Source organism: Pavona decussata, unplaced genomic scaffold (assembly GCF_977016875.1).
Source record: "Pavona decussata unplaced genomic scaffold, jaPavDecu1.1 SCAFFOLD_175, whole genome shotgun sequence".
Taxonomy (NCBI): Eukaryota; Metazoa; Cnidaria; class Anthozoa; order Scleractinia; family Agariciidae; genus Pavona; species Pavona decussata.
Window position 1 is genome coordinate 3068888 of NW_028145586.1, and position 27644 is coordinate 3096531.

The window sequence follows — 27644 nt, forward strand, 5'->3', positions numbered from 1 at the left end:
AAGGACTGCACTTTTTAATTGGCGAGGATGTTCTGGTATGCTGATAACTTTCATAGAGAAGGAGCATGCCAAAGACTTCCCCATAATTAAACCGACCACAAAATTCATCTTTGATTCTATCTCATTTGTACTTCAAAAACTTTTTCTGGCCAGTTAAAAGCGGGGAATTTAAATGCTTCTGGAACTGGTTCGGTAAGGGTCGGTAAGAATGATTGCCCAGGGGCTGTCCCGTTCTTACAATACTTTCGCCCACGCAAATCCCTTCTACCCGATTGACTGCCCCTGGGTCCGAGGATGAACACAGCCAATAGGCAGATTGGAGTTGTGATTGTATGGGAGAACCAAAGTTGATTGCCATGAATGAAAGGATATTGGGACATATATCTGGCACCCCCTGTAGACTTTGCAGGGACAGATAACATCATCACCAAATTGCCAAAGGAGAGAACCTTTTTCGTTCAGCCCCCGAGGAAGCTCGTCACCTCCGCCGTTGGGATCAGTCTGCCGTTAATATTTTGTATGAGAGAACCTAGGCTAGGATCGAGGTCATCAAATGCACTCTGTAATCCAGTTTTAATTACTTTGTATAAATATGAAAACTAGTAATAAATAGAAAGGCATATTTTTTTTGGCGAAGTTTCTCCCTGTACCAACAACATTGTGTATACTTGGTTTGTAGGTTTCAGAACTTTTCTGCGCGTTTTTAAGAGCGCTCATAGGGTTTTTGTACGCTGGGAATTATGGGTAAATGTGCCAGTCGTCATCACCCGGCTTTCGGTATGGTGAATTCTTATCTGAGTACCGTTTGCAGAATAACAACAACAGTTAGTCGTGTACACACAGTCATTTCAAACTTTGTATTTTTTATGAGCTTCAATGTAAATGTTTCCTTTGTTTGATTGTCTTCAGCTGTGAACTGTCATGATGAATTTTACTTTTCTCTTCAGCGTTATAGTTGTGCGGCATCTTTGCCCAAAAGGAGAGTATTTTCCTGATTTTCTTTTTCTTTTCAATAAAATCCAAAGAACATGTACTCAAGCAAGTTGAACAAGTAGATCCTCCACAGCAACAAGCATAGACGTTACTCTTCTAACACAACTTTAAACCAGTGAGGAACAGGTCTCAGAAGCCGGATAAGGGCGATCTGACTTGAGGGCGAATTACACGTATTGGAGATGTTTCAATCATTAACTTGAAACGATGGCTGACAGCTCTATTCCAGCCTGCAGAGCGGGTTTTTAGTCGAGCGGCCTCATCAGCTGCTACTCCTGTATCAACCTGTATGGAGACAATCACAGTGTCGCTAATTTGATTTTTAGAGCGGTCTGAAAAAATTTAGGCTAACGTCCGAATGATTTTTACTTACAGCTGTATTTGAGGACAGGAGGCATTATCATATCTAATGGTCCGGGTGAGTATAAACCTGAGAAGGACTGTTCCGACGACAGGACGAGCGAAAGTTATCACCAGTGTCAACTGGATTGTGTTGGATTATCGTGGACCTGTCGTCTGGTTAATGAAGTCACGCGGGGTGGGGGGAGGGGGGGGGGGGCTCCAAAGCGAGATTGTCTACAGTCACTCGGGCTATTGTCAGTCAAATAAGCCAGTTAGCTCAAAGCCTAGTTTTCACTAGCGACGCAAACACAGGCGCAAGCACAAGCATAAGAGGTTTATGTCAAGTGAAAACGAACGCGACGAAAGCACAAGCACAGGAAAAGGAAAATTTTGATCCTTATGCTTATGTTTGCGTCGGTGAAATAAGCATGTATGTAATGTAATGTATATGTAATTGACCACTCCCCCTTGGGGCTTTTCAGGGTCAATGAACAACGGCTCTAATCAGATAGACCATGACACCGGGAACTCCACGCCCTACTCTTTTCGAACAGTGCCATGGGTTCTTTAACGTCCCACAGATTATTATTAGGAATAAGTGTTGTGAGACGGGACCTACAGTTTATCGTCCTTATCCGAGAAGACTAGAAACTCTAACTATTTGCAGATGTCATTACAAAGCATCCTTGTGCTTGCGTCGCTAGTGAAAACCAGGCTTAAGACTACGAGCAGTATCTTATTTTTCTCACCGACAGCACAGCAAGCAAAACACGAGAGGAGATGCAATGCGCTTTTCCCACTCAAGAAACTGTGAGAAGACTGGTACGAGTTAAAGGATTGTGGGATCGTATAGCTCTTGCTAGATAGTTTTCACCTAAAAGAGTATTTCCTATACAACTGACTTCACAACTTATGTTCCTGTGAAGAAAGGGACAAGTGTACTCTTCGTAGAGGGTAGCTCGATGTTCTCTTAAAGTGCACCTAACCCCCAAATTTTTTCTCCCTCAAATAAATCTTTGCGCCTGTTCGAAACATATTGCACTATTTGGCGCCTTTTTCAGCCAAATCTTGACTTTTTATAGCCTGTAATAGTTACGAAATCTAGCCATCATTTGTCCCATGACCGAGCTAGTAAGGGGCATGGGTCCATTCCTCACTTGACGTCACAAACTGATTTGCATTGTATTAAGTCTTTGTGAAAATGCATGCAAAGCAGTTTGTGACGTCATGTAAGGAATAGACCCATGCCTCTTACTAGCTCGGTCATGGGACAGATGATGGCTAGATTTCGTAACTTTTACAGCCTATAAAAGTCAAGATTTGGTTGAAACAAACGGCGCAAAAAGGCTCAACGCGTTTCGAACAAGTGCAAAGAATTATTTTACCGAAAAAAAGTTTGGGGTTAGGTGCAATTTTAAAAAAAAGGCGGGGTGTCTTATTACTGCAGTTAAAAACTACGAGATAGTCATACTCAGTCCTTCTCCTTCTTAGAGAAAGGATCGACTGTGTTCAATACATAAATATTTATGACTAAACGTACCTGCCCATAAGCAATGGATTACTTGGCAAATTTGTTGACACAATTTTTCGCTCTTTTATAAATTAGCAGCTGCAGAATTATCCATTTCATTCCTTCTTCTCGCGAAATGTGCTCGCTGAGTTTTATCAGACTCTGAATTTTCATCACTGTCGACGGGGTTTAGCTGTCCGTTCATAATTTGGCTGTTCCATTCACTACCAGTTATTCTTTTGTAACTGTACGACAAACCTGCAAAGAAGAGAAAAAATCTGATTAGGAATACTAAGGGTCCATACACTTAACCCTAAATTTGGGCACTTCATATAAAACAGACCTTTTCGTCGTTTTCATAAGACTTCATGTTTGACAGAATGATGTGTGTTTTAGTAAGAAGCTAAGTAAGGTTAGCGGAAAACCTTATGATGTCTATCATACAGTTCATGAATCTCATAAGCGTGCATTTCTGGACATATCTATTCTTAGTGTCACTTTAAATGGTGAAAAAACATATTTGTATTGCTGGGAACGTTAAAATAATGGTTCGATTTTGTCAAAAATAACCCTACTAGGGCACATTAACTACTATAAATCAATTTCGTCTTCCAACTTGAAAAATTCCTCCTGTGAGTTTTTGGAGAAATTGCTAAAAACAGATTATAGTTTATTCTTCCTCGGAGAAATCAGTTTTTTTTTTTTCATTTTCCTCCTGTTGCTCTAAGAGCCATTTCAGGTTAAAGAAGGGATTCTTTGTAAATATTTGAGTAGCTTTGGTCAACAAACAGCAAAATCCCCGTGAGAATGCCCCTTTGAGTTGATATGTAAACGACAGACGGCGCAGCACTTCTTTTGGTTTTTTTTTTGGCTGAAAATGTGAACACCATTAACAGAAGACAAAGGCCTATGAAGATGAATTTATCGCAAAACGTCCTTAAAAACCACTTTGTGAGAGAGCTACCTGGTAAAATATTGATTAATAATAAAATAAAACAATAAACAAGACCTTCATAGCAGTAATATGTTTCACATTCTCAAGTTCAAGCATTCTAGGTTATAGAAGTATAACCCTGTCTTCTAGGGTATAGTAGGCAAAGGCCTACAAAGATGACTTTATCCCAGAACGCCCTTGAAAACCACTTTGTCAAAGAGCTTCCTGGTAAAATATTGATGAATAATAAAATAAAATACTAAAGAAGACCTTCATAGCAGTACTATGTTTCTCATTCTCAACCTCAAGCATTCTAGGTTAGGAACCCAGGGAATTCTCATTTCTGTCGGTTGTAACACTATTTCTTCCTCATTATTTTTATTTCTACCGCTAAATATGGTTAGGATAGATTGTAATTTGAAATGTGACCAACCAAGATACTTCTTTGTCTTTGATTCTCAATTTCCCAACTTTGTTTCCAGGAAATGATGTTCAGGAGGATACACACACAAATACATACATTTATTCTAACTCCCAATCTGGGCTTTTCAGTCACAATGTTTAACTAGAATATCAGTTATAACTACCTACGATTTGGGTTCACCCCTCATAGCATTCATTTTCTACAATATACATCGTGCTTCTAAGAATACCCATGTTACCTGAGCAAGCCTGCAATGGAGCGCTTTCCGGCAAGCCCAACGGCAATGTTTCAAGGTTATCTTTTAAGCCCAAATCTTCAGTTTTAAGCAGCTTAAAGAACATAGTTTCTCCGCAAGATTGTTCTTCACCACGTCTATTGTCGACGTAGGAAAACGCCGGAGATTTAAGACCCATCAAAGTGGATCCTTCCATCAAGTTTGAAGTTCTCGTTGTCTCGAAGGGACATAGTTTTCCTGCACCATCAATATTCGTCAGATTTTCTATTTTGCTCCTTTCCAGAGGGTCTACAGGGACAGTATCACAGGATATGATATCAGAGCTCGAACCGGCAAAATCACCTAAAAAAGGATGAACATGTGACGGTTACTTTTTAAAGAAACTATGGTGTTGTGTTGGTGGTGGAGGAGTGGAACAAACATTTGGTTTTATCAATTGAGCTTATGAGGTAATTTGGCCACCATAACTCCTCAACTCAAAGAAATTCAAGAGCTGACGTTTCGAGCTTTAGCACTTCGACAGAAGGCGTTAGTCCTTCACTTTGACGAAGGGCTAACGCTCAAAATATGAGTTTTCAAATCTGTTTACGGTGGCCAAATTACCAAAGATTCATGTTACAAATAAACACATTAATAGTAATAATCAAAGATTAGGGAGTGCGTTCGATGATCTTGATCCCAGGCTCATTCTCCTTTGCCAAGTTGGTGATGATGTCATCCGTCCCTGCAAAATCTGTGGGAATGCCAGATGTGCGTTCCAAGATCCATCCATTCGTTGATTCTCCAATACAATCTCGAAAACAAACTGTATTAGGAGTGCGTTCTTCTACGTCGAATGCAATTAAAATATTCACAAGCATGGAACTACAGTTAAAGAGTTCCCAACGGATGTAGAAGCCGTGACGTTCCCCAACACCGTTCTAATACTGTTCTTATGGCCGACGAGATGTAGGAAACCTCGTGGCGAGGTAAGTCATTTTAATTGTCTCAGCACCAACTACATAGCTAAGGAAAAATCTGTCTTAAGATCACGGGACCCCACCCTAGTGGAGTCTGAACGGTTCATGTTACGGGTTGGGAGAATCGGTAACTGTAACAGGTTATTACGCCTCCCACTTTAAATATCGAATCGTATCGTATCGCATCGTATCGTACCGTATCGTACCGTATCGTATCGTATCGTATTGTATTGTATAGCTAACTAAGATCTTCTCAGACAAAGCAAGTCTTCATTCAGAGTACACACTCCACAATCAATTGGCTTTTTTGGTTAGGGCTAGGGTCAGGTTGGGTTTTTTTTTTTTTTTTTTTTGGTAATCCTTAATTATTTTGCGCCCTTGCTTTTGTCGATTGAAAACTCCAACTAAGTAACATGGATTCTTGAAATCTGAAAATAAACAGATGAAATTGAAAGAGTTCAGTTATTCACATACTTCTCTTAGGACAAGAATCTCCATCTTCTGATGAATCAGTGGACGACGCCTCATCATCTGAATCGTAATCTCTCTCAGTCTCTGGATTTTGCGTTAAAGACAAAAACAAAACAACTATTAACCTAAATCACTGTTTCCTTTTGTGTTAATAAAACAAAACGGCACATGCGCAACTTTTAACAACCTTACAATGCGTTGAGAATTTTAAACACTCTTTTTCAGAGGATGTGTTTTAGAGGTGTGAAAACACGCTCTTAATCCTTTCAATCCCATGATCTGAATGTTAATAAAGTGTTTAAGATCTCACTGAATGGGAAAGATTATTTTTAGTGCACTATGAATTGAAGAAAGTTTTATAATAGAGGTTTTTTTCCTGTACACTTGTTTAATGGTTTCGTTAGCTAATGTAATTAATGTATTCCTGTAAATAAAGTTGATGATGATGATGTTAATTCTCCTGACTGACTTCCATACAGAATTTGGTGTTACATCAGTGAACAATATCGCCTAGTTGATGATTTTCTTTATTCTCATCACTTGTCTGGTTGACAATGTATTGATCACGCAGGGAGAAATTACCTCCTGGGAGTGAAAGAGTTATTTTAAGCCGAAATGTTCTTAAACGTTTTGCGAAAACAAGGTGTTTCAAAGAACATTACCTCGAAAACAACGACAACGCATCCTCGCTACTGACATCAAAACTATTCCTTGTTCTTCAGTTCTTTTTCAAGACGGACGTAAACTATTCAATTGAATCTCAATAGGCCATTTTCATGATGGAATCATTTGAGTACAACTACTAGAATTCACTTCGTTTTCAAATTGCAATTTTGCGATTCCAGTGGAGAGCAAAGAACGATAGCTCTAATTAGCACGAGAAAAAAAACTGGCGCCACAGTGAAAATGTCCTATAGGTGGATTGCTTTGCCGCCATGTTGGTGGACAAAGCAAAAGAAAATTTGCTCACATAGTTTGCATAAAAATTAAAGTTAACTCCCAGAGGAGAAAAATCTTATTGTTCCTTTCCATCAACATGGCCGCCATGACGTCACATGCAATCCTCCAATTGTGCCTGTTCAGTTCTTCAGGCTAAATTGGTAGGCCCTTAACACATGCTTAGAAAATTTTGACTTTTATCAACGTTCTTATGAAAAATTTCCTAGAAATAAAGAAGTGGACTACAACTAAAAAGTTTAGAATGTATTCACTTTGATTTATACGACGATATATAAGTTCACGCTATCAACACCTTACTCAGGGTCGTCCGAATACAGTTCATTTCTGGGAGTAGTCTCGTCTAGATGATGACAATTGATAAACTACTGATAACCATGGGCAGAATCGTTTACCATGTTGAAGGGAAGTGTGGTTATTTATATGAATTCCGACTTCTAAATATGGAGAGTATAGGTTGTAATTTGAAATGTGACCAATCTAGATACTTTATGTCTTTTATCCTCAATATTCCAACTTTGTTTCCAGGAATTCATATTGAGGAGTATTTAAAAGGGTTTTACCCCTCAAAGCACTCACTTTCTACAATTGCTGTGCACTCTGTACACATTGCACTTCTACGAATATCAATTTTTACCTGAGCAATCCGACAGTGGCGCGATTTCCGGCAAGTCTGGCGGTAATATTTCAAGGTTACCTTCTAAGCCTAAATCTAGAAATGAAAAGCTCATGTTAGCAACACTTAACTAAGGCCCCAACCACACTAATGTGTTTTCAAAAGTGTCCGTTTTCATCTCGGCGAAAACGAAGCAAAGTATCTTCATCCACACTAGCGTTTTCGTACCGTTTTCGCCTATCCACACTAAAACGCTCGAAAAAGATGAAACGACTGGGACCTTGGATTGCGCATGTGTTAGCATCACAAGACCATCCGCCATCTTGGATAGATGCACCGATTTGGACTGGAACCGATGGCATGTGACGCTTTTTACGTCACCGTTTTCAAAAGTCTCCGTTTTCACCTGTCCACACTAGAAACGAAGCGTTTTCATCGGCGTTTTCGGGCGTTTAAGTGTGGACAATAGGCGAAAACGCATCAAAAAGTATGCATTTTCAAACGAAAATGCATAAGTGTGGGCGGGCATAAGTGGGGCCTCAGGGTCGTCTTATACAGTTCATTTCTGGGAGTAGTCTCATCTGGAAGATGACAATAGACCCTTCACCAAAATGGCGGCCGAAAATTCAAATAAGTTAAAATTAAAAACGTATACCAGCACTAGAAAGAGCACTTTTACTTTAGTAACCCTGCAAAGTTTCAGCATATCAGGTGTAATATCAGCTGAGAAAATGTAAGTTGAAAAGTAAAAAAATTTACAGACGTTTGTATGACTGGGGGTATTACGTATACCCCCAGTCATACAAACGTCTGTTAATTTGTCAAATTTCATCTTACATTTCCTAAGCTGATATAACACCTAATATGCTGAAACTTTGCAAGGTTACTAAAGTAAAGGTGCTCTTTCCAGTGCTGGTATCAGGTTTTCATTTTCATTCAGTTCAATTTTAACTCATTCAAATCTGTTGCCGCCATTTTGGAGAACGGTCTATTAATAAACTACTGATACCCCCCAAGTTAGAACCATTTGCTAAGGGGACGTATCACGGGGATTTTGACCTATTTTGGTGAAAATGGTGAAACAGTACCCTCCCCCCCCCTTCACTTAGTTACAAAATAATCCTAGAACACCAACAGAAAGAAATTAACTGAATTCTCAGAAGGAACAACTCATGATCTGTTCTTAAGCACATTTTGGACGACGAAAGTACGAGAACTTGAAAAAAGTTAGCTTCACTTTGTTCAAGTTGCAATCCATTCCAACACAGCCCATCCATGGCCAGAGGCAATCAGACACTTATCGTACACTGAGGAGGTAATAGCATATGTGGCAAAAATGAAGCATTATTTTACGTTTCTGTTAATACAGAAACGTTTCAAAGTTTTGGAAATGACAATCTCCGTGATACTTTCCCTTTAAAATGAAAAGTTACATAAACAAGAGGGCTTTGGTTATCCCGCAAAAAGTGCAAGCAAGTTTGGTAAATGGGAACAAAATAAAACCTACGTGAGTTTCGGCGATCAGACCGTTCGGCTGGTTTACAGATTCCACGTCCACTACCAGTACTCTTGGTACTACCAGGTTTTCCAGCATCTGAAATCGGAGATAATCCAGCGAACAGAGAAAAAAAAAGATGACGATTGGTACATTTACCCATACTTCTTAGCCTACGAAAACCCTTAAAACGCTCATAAAAACGCATACCCTGGGTGCCAGAGACTTTTCCTGCGCGGTTTTCAGTTACGGTCGTCTTTGTTTTGAGAAAAACCTCAGTCTGGTAACCAGGGTAAAAAACGCCCACAAAATGTCTTAAAAACTTCAAACTAAACATAAAATGTAGATGTAGATGAAGATGTCCTTCGGGTTTTGAATTAGACTTTTCCGTATATTAAGCTTAAAATTTAGGGATCGTTAGATTGACCGTATTCCGGAATAGGAATACATATAATGATTACTAGAAATCCCTCGTAATAGGTTTTTTGGAGTTTCTCGAACAAAAATCGCTCTTAAATTATCGTGTATTAGCGAAAGTTTGCAGATAAGTCTTCCCAAATTTACTTAGATGAGAAATTTGATAGTTCGTCCGCTTATTCTTATTCTGGAATACAGTCAATCAAACGCGACCTTGGTTTTTAAAAACATTTTTGGAAATAGTGTCTAACTACTAAATTTTAGTTTAAAAAGTACAAAATCGCATTCAAGCGTGCTTAAATTAGATATAATTGTCGCCTATTTTGGCTTTTAAATTTCTTGGGCGCGGTCATCTTGGATTTCATGACGTAATACGGTTTGCTCTATTGTTTCTTACAAAAGAACTTCTACTTACTAACAATAGTGGCAACCGTATGACGTCATAAATTCCACAATGCGAAAATAGGCGACGATCATATCTAATTTTTAGCACACTTGAATGTTATTTTTACTTCTTAAACTAAAATTTAGAATTTAGACACCATTTCCAACAATTTGCCGTCCATTTGTTTTCGGAGTACAGGTTCGCTTTAATAAATATGAAATGTCAGATGGAGTTGGCGTTTCAACTGCGTACGAAAAAGCCCAACTTACAATTCACGTTAAGAATATGGGGAAAAGTTAGTTTTTGCTTGTGGCCCTGAAAACGCGCCATAAGGTGCAGCCTTACCTGCGATTTTAAGACTAGAAGATACCGGTGGCTGCTTCCTGTCCGTTTCATCTGTTTTGCGTTCCAGTTTTTCAGCGAGACGGCGAAAAAATGACGCTTGCAATTTAGCATCATGCAACATCAGCTGTAGCACGTCGCGGATATCATCAATGTACTCAAACGATGTCTCACCAAGATAATGTCCACTTGATGTCCGAACTTTTACGCTCACAACACCAGGCGCAGGGGCTGCTACAATATAAAAGGCAAATGGAGTTAGAGCGCAAGAGACGTGAAGCTACTGAGCAGTACTTTCCTGTGGAGCCGTTTACTATGCTTTACAAGGTGGTTCTAACTTTTGAGTCTGTGGATGTAACTTAAAAGTGTGACCATTCAAATAAAAGTTACGGAGCAGTACTTTCCTGTGGTGCTGTTCATTAGGCTGTACAAGGTGGTTCTTACTTTTGAGTCTGTGGACGAAATCCTAAAGTGTTACCATTCAAACGAAAGCTACTGAGCAGTACTTTCCTGTGGTGCTGTTTATTATGCTGTACAAGGATGTTCTTACTTTTGAGTCTGAGGACGAAATCCTAAAGTGTCACCATTCAAACGAAAGCTACTGAGCAGTACTTTCCTGTGGTGCTGTTTGTTATGTTGTACAAAATGGTTCTAATTTTTCAGTTTGAAGCGTACTGCTGGAATTGCCTGATACATGTACATTATATTCATAATTTTGTGGGTTTATAGGAAACACATGCTGAGTGAATCAGAATTAATAATTATAGGAGTTACTTTAGCCTGCGGGCAAGATCTCTATTTGGTCAGCTGCAATCTTCTCTCGGCTGACCTATAATGTAATGTTTAAAACACGAGCAGCAGTGTTTTATTGGGATTTAAAACCACGAGGCGCACGAGTTTTTGATCGGCTTCAAAAACATTCCTGGAAAGCGTGCGTCAAGAGGGTTCATAACAATGATGCTTTTGTGAACGTTGGAAATTAGCATACGACAAAAACATTAAACACCGCATACTAATAAGGAGGAGGTTTTATCGGGTTTCAAAACCACTGCACGTGATGTTTTATCTACCATTTGATAGGTCAATGGGCCAATGAATTATTAATGAGTTTTTGAAAGAGAGCCTGCTCGCAGGCTACGATTTTCCATGAGATGCTCCCGAGGAGATACTTCAGTTCAATTTAAGATACACCTACCAGGAACACAGCCGGCCATATTGAACTCATTCACTTTTGTCAATGGAACAGCAGCAATGCCGCCAAAGTAAGCCAGTCCGGATACAACATGATGCGGAAGACGCTCTCTTAAAATCATCAAGAATTTCGCTCCACCCTGAAAATTGAACAAATAAGATTTAACAGATGAGAGGACAAGAAGTGCGGACTTCTGTTCCCAGACATTTTATTGTATTTTGATAGCTAATTTCGTTAAAAAACAGTACACATTTTCTGTGTTACTATTTAATGGTTATTTTTAATAACATTGTTATTGACAGGCCAAAGCTCTCGTGATCTACAAGGATATTCCAGGCCAGAAAATTTTCAAATAATAGAAGGGCTTTTGAAGAACACTTTCCTTTTGTTTTGGGGGGGGGGGGGGGGAGGGGGAATTATCAATAAAAGTACTTGTCTGTATTAAACAATAATTAAAGTGTATACGACAGAATTTTTTTATTTTCTTGATCAAATTTTCATGCTGTTCTCGTGTGAAAAATATCGAAAAAATAGACCATTTCCGAGTTGCTTTGAACCTCATTATGAAAGCGAGGCTAAGTGCAAAGTTTTTGTCATGAAAATTAGTTTTCATTCATCATGCAACAAAACTAATTTTCATGTGAAAAGTTTTGCACTTAGCCTCGCTTTCATTGTGAGGTTCACAGCAACTCGGAAATGGCCTACTTTCCTAGTCAATTTTTCTTCCCCATGTTTAAGGCGTACAAAAGCGTCAAATTTTACTTCGGGTGGCATACAATACTGCACAAGATTTGATAAAAGAAGCAGAGACCGATACAACGTAGAATTACGTTTTAAAGGTTACTTTATTTCGGCTGGCCAAACCAGCCTTCCTCAGGTAAAATAAGAATTTGCATTGGGACATACGCTTATATAACAAATATTTGCGCAATAGCGGAACTACGTAAAACTAAAGTGATTGACAGTATAAAATATGAAGCAAATGAAATAATAATAATAATAATAATAATAATAATAATAATAATAATAATAATAATAAATAGAAAATAATAAAAGAAAAAAGCTAGTAAATTTCTTAGAAATTTACTAGCTTTTTTCCTTTTATTATAAGCGTATGTCCCAATGCAAATTCTTATTATACCTGAAGAAGGCTGGTTTGGCCAGCCGAAATATAGTAACCTTTAAAACGTAATTCTACGTTGTATCGGTCTCTGCTTCTTTTATCATTTATATTTGTTAAGCCGATCAGATCAACAATTGATCCAACGTATACCAGTAGGATTATCGTCCGCGGTTATTGCTTAGACTTTACACAAGATTTGAGACTGGGGATAGTACAGTTGTGACATCAATAGAGGATCGCCACTTTCCCAATAGCCAATTTCTTCAAATGAAAATTAGTTTTGTTTGCATATGAATGAAAACTAATTTTCATAACAAAAACTTTGCACTTAGCCTCGCTTTCATAATGAGGTGCAAAAGAATACTTGAAAATGGCTTATAAATTGAGTAATAGAGAAACTGCGAACCTTTCTTTTCTTTGATTTTCACAGGAGAAAAAATGAAGATTTGATCGAGAAAAAAAATTCTGTCAAACACACTTTAATGTGACACTCAATACAGGTTCCCAAATATGTGTGCCTTACCTTCAGTGAACATGATTTTGGCATGATCTCCTCAACGGCTTGAAAGATGAAAAGATAAAAACAGAGAGGTAAGCTAAGGTTATCTACATTTAGCCGCCCACATAACTACAACTCCACCCAGTTTCAACCCACCCCACCCCCAAGTGTTTTTTTTTTGGGGGGGGGGATTGGGTCAGGGAAGCGGGAGACACCCAATTTTAGGAATCAGCATTACGGCGTTTACCAGAACTGGTATGCTTTCTTAAAACATCCGTAAACAATCCAGGCCAAAAAAACTATTTTACATGCGCAATGTTCATTAATTAATAATGCTTTAGAAATACACAGGCAAGTAAAAACTAACGATATAATGTTCCGACGTTTTGGCGACGTCATAACGCCATTCAAGCGAGTTCAACAGAGTAAGATCTTAGATTTGCATTAATGATGTAATTTAAATAAATACTTTGGCGCGGATCGAATCTGTTTATACATTCAAGCGTGGTCTTAATTGTTTGATGTACAGCATTTCGTTAATTAAACAATCAAATTTGTTCCTGCATTTTTTCAGTACTTTGAAACAGCTAAGGAGGTCTTCAGGGACTGCGCTCACGTGATCATTATCATGTTTCCGCACAGAGGATGAAGTGCTGTTGTGGCCAACAACGCGCGCATGCAGATGTCCACGAGTATAACCAACATAGTTACCTGTATCGCACAGGTTGCATTGAAAACGATAAACTACACATTCATATTCACACATATATATTCACACTACACATTCATTACCGGAGTAATTTTTAATCATTTTTAGTCGATTTCTCAGTTTTTGTTTTTTTTTTTAAAGTCAATTTTTAATCATTTTTAACAATAAATTAGTTGGACATTTTTCAAGATTAAAAAAAACAAATTGGGTTAGTTGCATGAAAGACTACCTCTGATCGATTGAAAACAAACTGAAAAATACTTTTTAGACCCAATTTACAGACCAGCTACTTGATTTAATGTGTAATGAGATGTTTTCGTTACTTCTCTTTCTCTCTTGTTCGTTTAAAGATGAAAAGTGATCAGTTGAAGGGTGACCATTTGGCCTCAATTAAGAATCCAAATGTCTACAAATACGTTCTACTTATACTTTCTACAGACTCATTACCACGTAAAAGATATTGTTCCCTATTTATATTGGTGACTCTAAGGCTTGAAAAACACTGAACGACATGAGGTTTGGGTGATTTGCTTATGTTTGACGTTAAACAGAGAAATCAATCATGTGGTGCTTTGGTTGAGTCAGTATTTTGGCTAATCAAGTCACTGAATTTGAGCCCTCAAATCACAACATAAATATGGAACTACGTTTCTGACAAAGATATTAAAATAAACTACAAATAAAATAAATAAATGGGAATTTCAGTGGCTTCCACAGAGTGGTTCTTTTATCATGTGTTTCCAGGTTGAATTTAGGAATGTGGGTTTTCGTGGAGGGAGGAGAAACGGAGAACCCGGAGAAAAACCCTTGGAGCAGGGACGAGAACCAACAGCAAACTCAACCCATATTTGACGTCAACACCGGGATTCGAACCCGGGCCACATTGGTGGGAGGCAAGTGCTCTCACCACTGAGCCATCGCTGCTCCCCTAGCCTGTATGCCAAATTGCAGCGTATTTGGAGAAATTTGGATTCAAGAGCGAAATTATCATTTACGTCCTTTTTCCAGTAAGCTTTTTCTTAGTGTGACATTTCTTAGTTCTGCCATTTTTAATATTTTTAATATTTTGTCATTTTTTAATTTTTGTTTTTTTGTTTTTTATGCAGTGCCCTATTGCAAACCACATTATGTGACATAGGCCATCTGTAAAAAAACAGAAGAACTTTTCTTATTCTTATTCTTGCATAAAGAAGTCCAGTAAATTAGTTTGATCATTTAGTTTGACGCGAGCTAACTTCAAACTATCTATAGTGGAAGCACATTTTTCAATCCCAGGTTAGAATTAACTGACTTTGAAACAGTTGGGAAAATTTATAACATAGTATTTGAGCCCTTGCAAACAGAGTCACCTAAAGCTGCCTTTAGACACGTCTTGCTGTCCCCCATGCAATGTCCATCAAATTTAAGCCAGTAAACATACATGATATACATATAGACACTTACCTGATTCTGTTTCAGTAACTGCTGATCTGATCTGTGGACAGAAAGACAAAAACAGGTGGACATTTTATGAGGCGTACATGCAATCAGACTGTTACAAATTTCACCGGTACAAAAGAAGTTATAATAAATTTATTAGATTCTATGAGGGGCTACACTTAAGTGAGCTTACACTAAAGGGGGTTAACATCGCTGTAAGCACTCCTAATACAGATTGGAGTCGAGATTGTATGGGACATTGATTCTGTGAATGAATGAATGAATGAATGAATGAATGAATGAATGAATGGATGGATGGATGGATGGATGGATGGATGGATGGATGGATGGATGGATGGATGGATGGATGGATGGATGGATGGATCTTGGGACGTGTATCTGGTATCCCCCGCAGATTTTGCGGCGGCGGATAACATCATCATCAACTTGGCAAAGGAGAGAGAACCTGGTGACATCGAACGCACTCCCTAATTTTTAATTATTACTAGTAATAAGTTTTATTCCTTTATTCCCATGTTAATACGTAAAGAGGATTTTCACTCCAATGTTACTAATCAATGTTTTAAATGGTCATTATGTTATTGTAATGGTTCTTAGCAAGAAAATGCAAGCCACCTGTTGTAAGTGCTTTATTGAGAATAAAACGGAGTAAAAGGAAACTCTGAACTAAAAAAGGTTTAGCACTTGGCTTTGTGAATAGTTCTTCTGTTGTAAAATTAAATAATTCACTAGAGCAACATAATTTTATTTTATGTTAACTTGGTTTCTTTTTGACACCAACCTTCAGAGCATTCAAAGCAAGACTCCCCAGCAGCGAGAGTCCCTCTGTGGATATTGCCAAAAACAAAGGGAAAAAGCATTTTAACAATTAGTGATTTAAGGGTAATTGAAGGGCTGGGGCATAACCGACCTTTTAAAGCGTATTTTAGATAACGTTTTGTTGTTTTAGCTCAGATTCGTCAGACTCCTCCCCAGTCGTGTCTTATGATATCGTTGAGAGGAGACTGGGACAGCAACGTAACAAAGGGGCACCTCCCCCTCTTCCTCCTTCCCATCTTCCCCCGCTCGGATCTCTCTCGACCATGAGATGACTGGAGACGAGCCAGGCTCAGATTCCACGGAGGTTTTGCATGCGAACTTGTATTCCGTCAGAAAACGTTGCTCCAATGTTTATCCATTGTTTTGCGCTTCGTTTTATGATAGAAACGAAAATCTTGCCTATAATCATAGGTTTAGGTTTTTATTGCACACGAAGCGCTAAACAGCGGATAAAACATTGAGGCAAAGTTTCCTGAAGGAATTCAAGGCCACATGCAAAAACCCCTGTGAATCTCAGCCAAAACATCTGAATTGCAATTAAAACACAAAACAACCCTGACCAGTATGCGTCAGCAGAGTCAAATATACAGTAATTATTTGCAGTGTAATACGAACATTATTTTTGATATAAAGGACGAACATTTGAGGCATTTTTTTGTTACAGTTTGCTTTGTTTATGTGGAGAGGTAATAATATGCATAAAAATTTAACTATTCAAAAGTAAACAGCTACCCAAAATTAACGGCTACCCAATAGTAGCGGCCCCTTGGGCCTGCTAAATCCCAAAGTAACGGGGGCTGTTACTTTCGGAATTCTATGGTAAAAGCAATTTGGGTGAAATGTACCATAAATTGTATTAATCATTGCCTAAGTAAGGATTGTTGATTGTTGAATGATGTACCAGCTAAGCGATCCATACGATAATATTTCAGTTGTCAAATCAGTACGTCAAGCTACAAACCTTTCCAGCTTTAAGAAAGGAGTAAGGGACCTCTTATTAACAAACAAATAACTAATTTGTCTTGTTTTTCTTTCATATAATTTATATCTACAGTATAATTCACTTGTTTGCATTTTCTTGATTTATATTTTTATTAGTTTGCATGGATTAAATTTATATTATGTATTATTAAGTTTCAGATAGGTTTTTTAAGGTGGTCTGCCTTGTATGGTGTCATAGACTCTTTTGCTGACTATCCATATGGCTGCGATATGTTTGCTTTTTTATACTCTGCTGTACTCTCTGTCATTAAATTGAAATTAAATCTCGCGTTGATCTGTTCTATCGATCAGTAAGTTCATCCCAATTCCCTCCCACCTCTACGGTAGAGAAGATTTATTGTTTCTAGCCGTATTGCATATCTGGTCTAATTAGTCAGAACAATAAAGGTCCAATTTTATTCCCAAACTCGCTTGTCATTTGTGTTTGAATGAAATACAATTCAAAGAAAACATCTTATACCCAGTATACCCAGATTAGTAAATCAGTAAATATTACCTTCCCCACTTTCATTTTCTTTCCACTCTGCTTCGTCCAACTTATCAACCCTAAAAAAAAGAGATTTAAGGTAATTTGTAGTTTTATTTCAGGAGATTCCTCGTTAGCTCAACAGGGCTATACGAACAGTACACCTAGCATTGTCAAGGGGGATTCCCCCATTAGTTGAACAGGATTATACGAACAGTACACCTAGCATTGTCAAGGGGATTCCCCCATTAGCTCAACAGGATTAAATGAACAGTATACCTAGCATTGTCAAGGGGGATTCGCCTATCAGCTTAACAGGATTATACGAACAGTACACCTAGCATTGTCAAGGGGGATTCCCCATTAGTGCAACAGGATTATATGAACAGTATACCTAGCATTGTGAAGGGGGATTCCCCATTAGCTCATCAGGATTACACAAACAGTACACCTAGCATTCTCAAGGGGGATTCCCCATTAGCTCAATAGGATTATTTGAACAGTACACCTAGCATTGTCAAGGGGGATTCCCATTAGCTCAACAGGATTATACCAACAGTATACCTAGCATTGTCAAGGGGGATTCCTCCATTAGCTCAACAGGATTATACAAACAGTACACCTAGCATTTTCAAGGGGGATTCCCCCATTAGCTCAACAGGATTATACGAACAGTATACCTAGCATTGTCAAGGGGGATTCCCCCATTAACCAAACAGGATTATACGAACAGTACACCTCGCATTGTCAAGGGGGATTCCCCCATTAGCTCAACAGGATTATATAAACAGTACACCTAGTATTGTCAGGGGGGATTTCCCCATTAGCTCAACAGGATTATACAAACAGTACACCTAGCATTGTCAGGGGGGATTTCCCCATTAGCTCATTCATCTCACTCAAGGGTATAAATATACTCAGGGTATAGAGTAGAAGTGTTGATCAAGAGGATTGCCTTCTTAAATTAAAACTTGCAAGGACAGGCAAGTTTGGAAAGGGATCCATTTTGTTTCGTGTGAATGTACATGTTTAGATCTTTACCTAATGGTAAGAATATTAAAGCCATGAAGTATTTTAATTCTGAAAAGCGACAAACTCACTTCTGTTTAAGTCTTGTTGTTCCCATTGCAAGAGCAACTTCAGTTTTCTTACACAGTGAAACATCTTGATGCAGACAATAAAAATAAAGTTATGATAAGAATATAAAAATCATCACATGATTAAATGAAACCATTCAAACACAAATACATGTAAATTATGGTAGAAAGGAAACATTGTTTGAAAATGTAATTGAGTAATCAGTATTGATTGTTTAAACCCTTCTTTCAAAAAAACATTTCCAAATTCCAATTCAATCTGGAATCTGAGGGCCTCAGGTTTGTTAGTTGTAACAGACTGTTAAGTGTCACCCTCATTAAACAATGTTGATTGATTGATTGATTGATTGATTGATTGATTGATTGATTGATTATAGGGTTAAATGCAATTTAACTAAATTAATGACTTGGAGCAAGTTTGCTCTCTGGTGGTGTGGCAAAGTGTGGCATTAGCGTCTATTGGCGTGCAGTTTGGTGCACTGATGGCGCGTTTGTTGTTGCATTACTGTTTGGGCCTGGCTGAGGTCTGTAGGCCGTTGCGTGGCCAGTGATATTCTTATGCTGTTTAGGCATGCACCTTTGCATGTGCTCGGAATTTTACTCTTCTCAACGTTTTTCATGGCGTTGTTGGTTTATCGCATTTTGTAGGGCTTTTCTTTCCCTCCCTTCCCTCCTGGTAGTGTTAGTTTGTTATCGTTTGGGGTTGGGTTTGGGGTTAGGGATTGAGGATTTAGAAAGGGTTAGGGTTAGGGTTAGTTCTATGTCTTCTTTACTTATTATGTTTTCCACTGAGCTTCTAGTCTCAGTGTGACGGGTGCTAGGGCTGGGGCTGGCTTGTGGGTGGGGCTAGTGGCTGGCTTGCGGGTAGGGCAGCTTATGGGGTGTTCTACCTACCTGGGTTTGGGTTGGCGCATAGTTAATTGAGGGACTGGTTAGGAAACCTTGCCATGAAAACAATGGTGCTGCAATTTAAGTTGGAAGGGCCGCAACCCTGCACAATCCTTTGTTTTAACATTCACACCACAGTTGAATATCTTAACAAAAACGTTTCAATTGGTCAGTTGCTCCAACACAATCCAAATTCTATTGTTGTTTGTGCAGGGTCAGGGCCAAAAAGGCAAACAAAAACAAATAACAAAGAAGTTTGGCAGGTTTCATAACCATGGCCTTTAATTAACTATGGTTAGGGGTACCAGCCCCCTGGCTCCTGGGCACCCAACCTCCATTTGCGACCTATATGTAGGTGTTAATATTTATTTATTTATTTATTTATTTATTTATTTATTTATTTATTTATTTATTTATTTATGTCTAGAAAGGTCAAAGCAAAGTACTATACCTCCAGCACTATCACTTGTCTCAAATCCTGAGTCTGTGTGGTCTGATAGTTGTGACTGTGAAATCAAACAGATTTAAGTCAATAAGCCTTTAGTTTTTCACATTTATACAAAAAGATAAATATTATTAGTCAAGACAGCCTTGCAACAGGTCACTTTTTAACAACAACAACAACAATAATTTATTTGAAAAACAACAGAATGAATGGCTTGTCCTGCAAATAGTTACAAAACTAATTGAGGCTGGACAAGACGAACACAGGAACACTTTAGAAAACTAACAAGAACTTACAAATACAGATATGCAAAAACTTTTAAGTAGTAACAGATTTAAAGTATTTTACACTAATTAGTTTACAGAATAAAAGTAACAATAGTAAATGGAACAATTATTTAGTTAGTCCTACATTTTAATTATCTTAGAGATTTCAATATAGTCATCTTCTTTGATCATAGGATTATCATCTTCACTGATCATAGAATTAAGCACATTTTCATTATTTATGGTTTAGAGAGGGACTGGTGGGGGAGGGGAGGGTCAGCATCTTGTCTTCCTGTCTTGTTGAAAAACATGACCTCCTATTATTGCCAATGAAACTTTTATACCCACCACCCCCCCCCCCCTCCATGATTGTACTAAAAGCATCATTCACATGTCAATTACGTGCATTTAAATTAAATTTAAACAAATTTTTTAAACAAATTTTGTTCTTCCTTTTTCTCTCTGCACTGTTTTGTAAAACTGATTGAATGAAATGAACTAGTTTAAAAATTATTTTTAAACTGAAAAAACAAAATCAAACCACAATATGTATATCACATTCAAATTTCTGTTGCTATGAAAAGAAAACAGAACAGTAAACCTGTATTATTACCACATGATCGGACACTGATGCCCCTGCAAACTCCTCACATTGTCTGTCGGTAGCATCTTTCATGCATATTGCTCTATTTTCTGAAGCATGTGATGCACCTGAGTAATTCTTCTTGTCAGCAGGTTGTTTTGACTGATCATCAGATCCTAATTCAACCACAGTCTGAGGTCTTGTTCCTGCGTTCTTATCCAACTCAACTGGAAAATTTTTATCATTTTGTGGCGTTGCTATCATTGAAGGAACACGTTCCAACGAGTCTCTGCTACTCTCTACTGTCTGAGAACTTTGATCTCTTTTCCCAGCAGATTTCTCCACATAAACAGGTTTCTGTAATTGCACGGAAGATCCTAATGCATTGGAAATCTTCAAGTTAGTCATCTGAGGTGTTAGCATTGAAGATACCATTACTTGTGGCATCCTGTGTGTTGCTGAACGTGGTCCAGTTTGCCTTGCATCACTAGTGCCATCAGCAATGTGAAAAACTGTTTGGCCTAAACTTTGTTGATCAGATGTTGTGGAAATTATGGCTCTTTGTATTGCCCCAGGACAAACGGCATCTCCTGCAGGGACCATTATTGCACCTAATGATGATACATACTACAGTCAAACTTCTCTACTACTTAAGGACACAAAAAAGGCAGTCCAAACCATTCGTCTGTATGTAGCACATTGACCATGAATAGCATAGAATGAGATATTGGACACGTGTCCAACACACAGATGGATTTTTCTCTTTCCCTACACATATCTAAACAAAAATCCCTATAAGTAAAATAACTCGACAACTATAGTAAGAAATACTCATATTGTAACAATCTGTTTACAACATTAATCCTATTGACCAAAAATTTACTGCATACAGTGGCTATCTTGCAACTATCTCTGCCCTAATTTAGTTGATAATAATTTAGGGCAGGATCAGCCTATGTGACCAATGTTTCCTGCATACAGTGTGCTATGACTATACCTGCCAACTCTCACGCATTATGCGTGAGTCTCACGCCTGCGGACTAAAGACATCAATCTCATACATCAAGGACAATTTTTCATGCCTGACTCACAAATCTGTATGAGTTGTTCTAAACAAAACTTCATTTTATTTTAGATTTGTTATGTATTGTTTCTTTGCTCTTTATAACAATCGCAAAGGCCCTTCCAAACGCCTACAATCTGTTCGAATCGTAAGTGTTCAAAGGTCATTGGAATATCTTCGGACATTTTAGGCAACGTTCGGAAGTCTTCGGAAATCCCTGTCATGATGCGACAAAAAACTCACGCCTTTGACTCAGAAAAAGTTGGAAGGTATATATGACTGTCACTAATGAAGCAATACGTTAATGTGGTTGGGGAGATTGCCTGAAGTCTTATGACACAGAGAGCTTGGCTATCAGGACAGAAAGACCAGATAATAAATTTAAAAGTGTCTCCTGGTCTTCAGGTTGTGAGTTTGGGGATCAGTAAATAAATACACCTCCGTAGCCTATCACCAACAAAGCAAATGGAGACCACAGGAAGAACAAGTATGTAAAGGGAACCAACAAAACCCACAACAAAGCTGATCTGGTGTACATTCTTCTTAGAACTAAGAAGGTTACACAGAAGAGGACATGGGACATACACTGTACAAGCACCATACAAAACAGGACGATTAGAACAGGTAAAAATATGGCAATGCCCTGTCAGAATTCAAGGAGCACACCCATGAGTCAAACATTAAATGCTTTGTTATCTCAATAAAGATAATTACTAAAGTGAACCATTTTGCACACGATTAATCAGGTTTGAGAAACACAGTGTCAGCCCTTTCCTTCAAACAGGGTCAAGAGGAATAAGTCAAGTCTTCCTATTACGAGAGAACTGATACATCCCCTTATCATCCTCTCCTCCTGACACCAGAGGAGAAGGAAGCTTGGATATACAATGTGCAGTTCCAGAAAATATGTATACTCCCTCCATGGAAGGTTTTTTGTTTGGCACCCCCCATCCTCCTAGGAAATTCCAGTTTAGCTTCTATTACTTAATGCTTCTAAAATTTTGACTTGTAAGACCCCCTCCCCCTAGGAATTTCTGATGACCTTCCATGGGGTGGGTATGGAGTTTTTCTGGAACTGTACAATGTAGGAAATATTAACTGGTCTGCATGTGTAAAATGTAATTCAAAATGATCAGGAGGTTGAGAATTAAAAATACAATTGCTTCACTGAGAAGTTCTGAGAATCAAATGAGCTATTAGGCCAAGGCCAAACGAGAATCAGAGTTGCCATAGGGTCACCACAACAAGTTCAAACTGTCCCTCTTGTTTGTCCCAAAAGTCTCATGTGCTCAAGACTTAAATAATCATGTTTGAGCTACTCAAATTTTTATTCACTTGTGAGTCACTAGTAAGAGTTTGTTTCCTTTTTGACCCTGCAGATTTGAGGGTTGTACAAGAGTTTGAGTTCTCATCCACCCTTAGTGATATAATTTGCTCTTGTTTTACCCTAGCTTTAAACAGAATAATTTTCAAGAAAGTCACTTCTTTAAAGGAAGGTTGTTTTTTTTATGAGATAAGTGACCTAAATTTAAACAATTTAACTGTGTGTGAATTTCAACACAGTTGTTAAAAGAATAACTGAGATACAAGCTCAATTTAAATAATTATACATTACCCATTGGAATTGATGGTGACAAAGATGCTGCTCCCATGTTAGCTACCGACACATCTTTTGCATTCCTTGTCTCATGAGTTGCCGATATACTTGAATGCCATACTGGTGAGATCATACCCTGCTGAGCAGTTGCAACAGGTACATAAACAAAACCCTTTGGTGCTGGTATTGTATCTAAAAGTGTTTGCCGCAATGATTGCACTCCACTTGAAAGCACATTATCACTCTTTTCCAAAACCGTTGATCCTTCAGTTGCATGGCTTTCAATGTTTTTGGACGAAACATTAGACACAGAATATAACTTAGCCTGCTTTTCTGAGCCCAGGTATGCACTGTAACCAGTTGAAAATTTCACAATGTCCGCAGATTCCATCTCCTTTTTAACTGACTGTTCAGACTTTTCATTTTCCTGGGTCGTAATCTGATCATGGGAACGTTTTAGGGTCGACTGCTCTGACACTTTGGAGTCCTGACAATCACCACTTATCTCCTGAGAAAAATAATCAAATTTATTATATCTCTCAGATAGTACGCCCGGTGTGATTGGTCAATTTTGTGGGCTGTATTTCACTGTACAGCCTGCTAAACTTCAGCTAGTTTCCTTTCCCGTATGCTCGATAAACCTCAGAGATATAATAAATATCTTACTAACCTCATTTTCTCGGTCCATACTGCAACTTATGGATCCTTGTTTTTTCCCACTGATTTATGACCTGCATGCTTTGCGCTTGCGCAATGAATCAACAGGAAAAAACTTGGTCCGTAACTTACAGTAGGGACCTTGAACTCGGTCAGTAAGAGGTATACTGTATAATTATACAATAATATAACAGGTAACATATACAAACTCACATGACAGCTAACAATAACAATTATAATTACTAGCAAATAATCATACATGCACTTGTCTAATAAGTAAATTTATAAGAATATTTATAATGATATATTTATTTAGAACTTTAGTGGAGAGAAAAGATCGGGCAAGATAAGAGGACAACAGAGATGGTAAACTGAATCAAGATACGCAAATGGTACTGGACTTCAACTGACAGTGGAGAGTCTTAAGACAGAAGAAGACATTGAGATAACATTGAAATATTTTGTTCCAAAAAACTATTTTCTCTGAGTCAGTAATTTTTTTTATCATTGTGTTTCTAGAGCAGGGAAATAACCTATTCAGTTGAATATGTTTCTTGTCTAAGGAAACAATTAAATATTAGAATGCAACAGTAGAAACCAACATCAGAAACATACAGACTGTAGCATCATCAAGGTCTATAAACACTTAATCATTGCACTCTCCATCTTCTCAGTGAAACATATGATCAAATTGTTTTGTCTTATGTCTTAAATTGTCATATGTCTTACTAGCATTACACGCAAATGACATTTTTACCTCATCTGTAAAAATATACAGAGCTGAATTTCCCTTTATTTTCCTCTTAATGAAATGTCCGTCCCAGATACGAGGCTCACCATGGAAGTCTAATCTTGTTCGATTGTCAACTGCCGCAGCACAGTAGAATCTAAAATTTAATTTAAGAAAAGAAATTGAGGTAAAGAAATGATCATAATTCAAAGTTCTTGTTAAAGAATAAACCATTATTAAACTTATTTTAATAAATAGCAGAAAGACAAGCTATCTTTTGCTGAATCTAAAAGTTTTAAAAGTCAACTAAGGTGCCTTTGATTTCTTAAGTTAAGATTGTCATGTTTGAGTGAGGTAACAAGATCTCACGATGCCCAAGAAATAGAGACCATTAAATTGTCTTCTCATTTTTCTTACAGAGTGAAATCAGCAAGATCTAGGAATATTCTTGGTTGTAGTTTTTAATAAAACAATTATTCCACTCGTGTTTATAGGATATGAAATGATTCTTAGCAACTGAAGCGATATGCGTCTTGTTGGCTACCTATCATCTTTTATCCCATGCCATAGAGAATACAGCCAATCGGAAAGCTAGAAACCCGTTGCATATTCTGCGGTATGCAACAGGTAGTATTCCACAAATACAGCAACAGGTCAAAATTTTCATTCAGAAAAAATTACTGTCAACAACTAAAACATGAAAGAATACCCCAGTTTTGACCTTAATTTTGAATTCCTGGAACCAGACCTTGAACAGGAAAGTTAATTCAATGAGTGGCATGGAATAAATTAGTTATGCAGTGCTTTCTTGTGGTATACTGTGATACTAAGAAAAATCAAGTCACTCATGGGATATTTCACAGTATACCACTAGAAAGCATTGCATAACTAGTATATATCCAACGCACGCTCGTTCCACGAGCACATGTTGGATAATTATGAGATGATAGATAGCCAATGTATAAGAATGAGTTGGCTGTAATCATCCATATTTAACAATTGCAAGTGGAAAAACTGTTTTACTAATAGACTGGTAGAAAGGAAATAGTGCTTGCAATCTTGGAAACTCTCAAACCCATAATTAATGCTTTCTTCTTTACACTGGCTGGCAAAATGAAGCTCCTTATTTTACTCAACTAAGAAACAAAATTGCGTTATTAGACTGTCAAGTAAATTACAAGTACCTTTGGTGTCCAAGAAAGGGGAATGTCTCTTCTAATATCTTTTTAATATCCATTTCTGTCATCTTTGAAGAAATCTGCACATTTGTTTTAAACTGTCCCTTATCTGGTTTCTTCAGTTGTGCCATTTCAATTGTGTTTGGCATGAATACAATTTCATTCCGTGTTGTCACATCACTGCCTTTCAAAACCACAACACTTTTTCCAGTCACTCCACCAGGCTCCTTCTTCATCCGTTTAACTATGGCTTCACTGCTGTCTTCAAAAGTTATGTGAGTACAACTGTCCATCATAGATGACTGTGCCATGAATGTTTTCATATACAGCTGTAGAAATACAACAAGGTCAGCATCAATTGAAATTCGAGGGAACCACGAGAGGGGGAGGGGGTTTAAAGGAGCAATGTCACCCATTTTTAGTGTCACTTAGAATAGCCAAAAAACATATATGTTTTGTTTGAAATGTTAACATAATGGTACAATTTTGTTAAAAATAACCCTTCTAGTGCACAGAAACTAGACGTATCAATCATTTCTGTCTGCCAATGGCTACAGTAGGATGGAAATGGATTGCAACTTGAAAAAAATGGCCATTAATAATCTTTTCAAGTTCCTCATGTGCATTCGCTAAAAAACAGATTTCAGTTCTTTACTTCCTCAATGAAATCTTTTCATATTTCCGTCCCGGGTTCTTTAACAGCGATTTCACGTCAAAGAAGGAGTTCTCTTTCAAATATTTCAGCAGTTTTGGCAAACACAACAGCAAAATCTCTGTGACAATGTTCCTTTAAAGAGGATTGAAACTTGGGATTTTCATAACCTGCAGGGCAGGGGTTAACGGGATGGGGATGGGGGTGGGGAGCAAGAAGAAATTAGGGAAAAAGAGGGGGGAGGAGGTCTCTATGGCAGGTGTTTTCTCACTCCCCCTCCTCCTCCTCCCTGTTATTTATGCCTGCAACACAGTCTAGGTTCTTCATTGCTGTAGAGTTTATGAAATCATAAAAGGTTATAAAAAATTGTAGGTAAACAATAAGCGTTTTTGTAACTCTGTTGTTAGGCAATACTTTAAGGTTTGTTATGATGTCATTGTGGTTACCATGACAACAGGTCAGCTTCACAATTTTTTTGCAAAATAAACAATTAAGTCAGTGACCTTCCAATTTTATTGTTATAGTGGAAAGGCCCCTAAATTCTTAACCTTCTCTGGCAAAATGACAAAAGGTTATAGAATGGAACCTTATATCAGAAAGGTATTTTCTCCCCTGCAGAAAATTCTACTCGTCTGGTAAACTTTGTCCAAAATTTTTCTACTTGTAAGTGGCATACTGAATGTTACATGCATGCCAAATATCAAGATAGGTCACCGTGCAAAGTTACCGGTTGCTCGATTTATTCCTCACTACCACTTTCGGGGGATTGCGTGCATGACTTCTGATAGAAATTTTGATTCATTTAGCTGATGTGTGCATCTTATCTATGGCATGGGTGGGTTTAATGCTCACGTGTGCAGCTGAAAACCTTTTCAAACCTCCTTTACAAAGCAGTTCCTTCAAGATTCATCGATAAATATCAATAACCTTAGCTTTGCCTTCAATCAAAAATCATGATGTAAAATAATAATAATAATAATAATTGCGTTCGACGTAGGAAGAACGCTTTCTAATACGGATTTGAGTCAAGATTTTATGGGACTTGTTGTGGATGGTTCGATGGATCTTAGGACGCACATCTGGCATCCCCCACAGATTTTTTTGCAGGGTCGGATGACATCACAAAGGGTTTAAGATCCTGGGATCGAGATCATCGAA

At 38.0% G+C, this 27644-nt stretch overlaps 1 protein-coding gene across 2 annotated transcripts in view; it reads right to left on the reverse strand.

Annotated features, from left to right (window-relative positions):
- LOC146463682 (uncharacterized) overlaps positions 1-27644 on the reverse strand; it is a 125475-nt gene that overhangs the window by 95628 nt on the left and 2203 nt on the right. For both annotated transcript variants that reach the window (XM_085084233.1, XM_085084235.1), the window contains exons 2-3: positions 25841-26163; positions 24684-24813 (exon numbers count right to left, since the gene is read on the reverse strand). In XM_085084233.1, the coding sequence (XP_084940359.1) occupies positions 24684-24813; positions 25841-26157 (447 nt within the window). In that variant the 5' untranslated portion in view covers positions 26158-26163. The remainder of the gene's footprint in view (positions 1-24683; positions 24814-25840; positions 26164-27644) is intronic.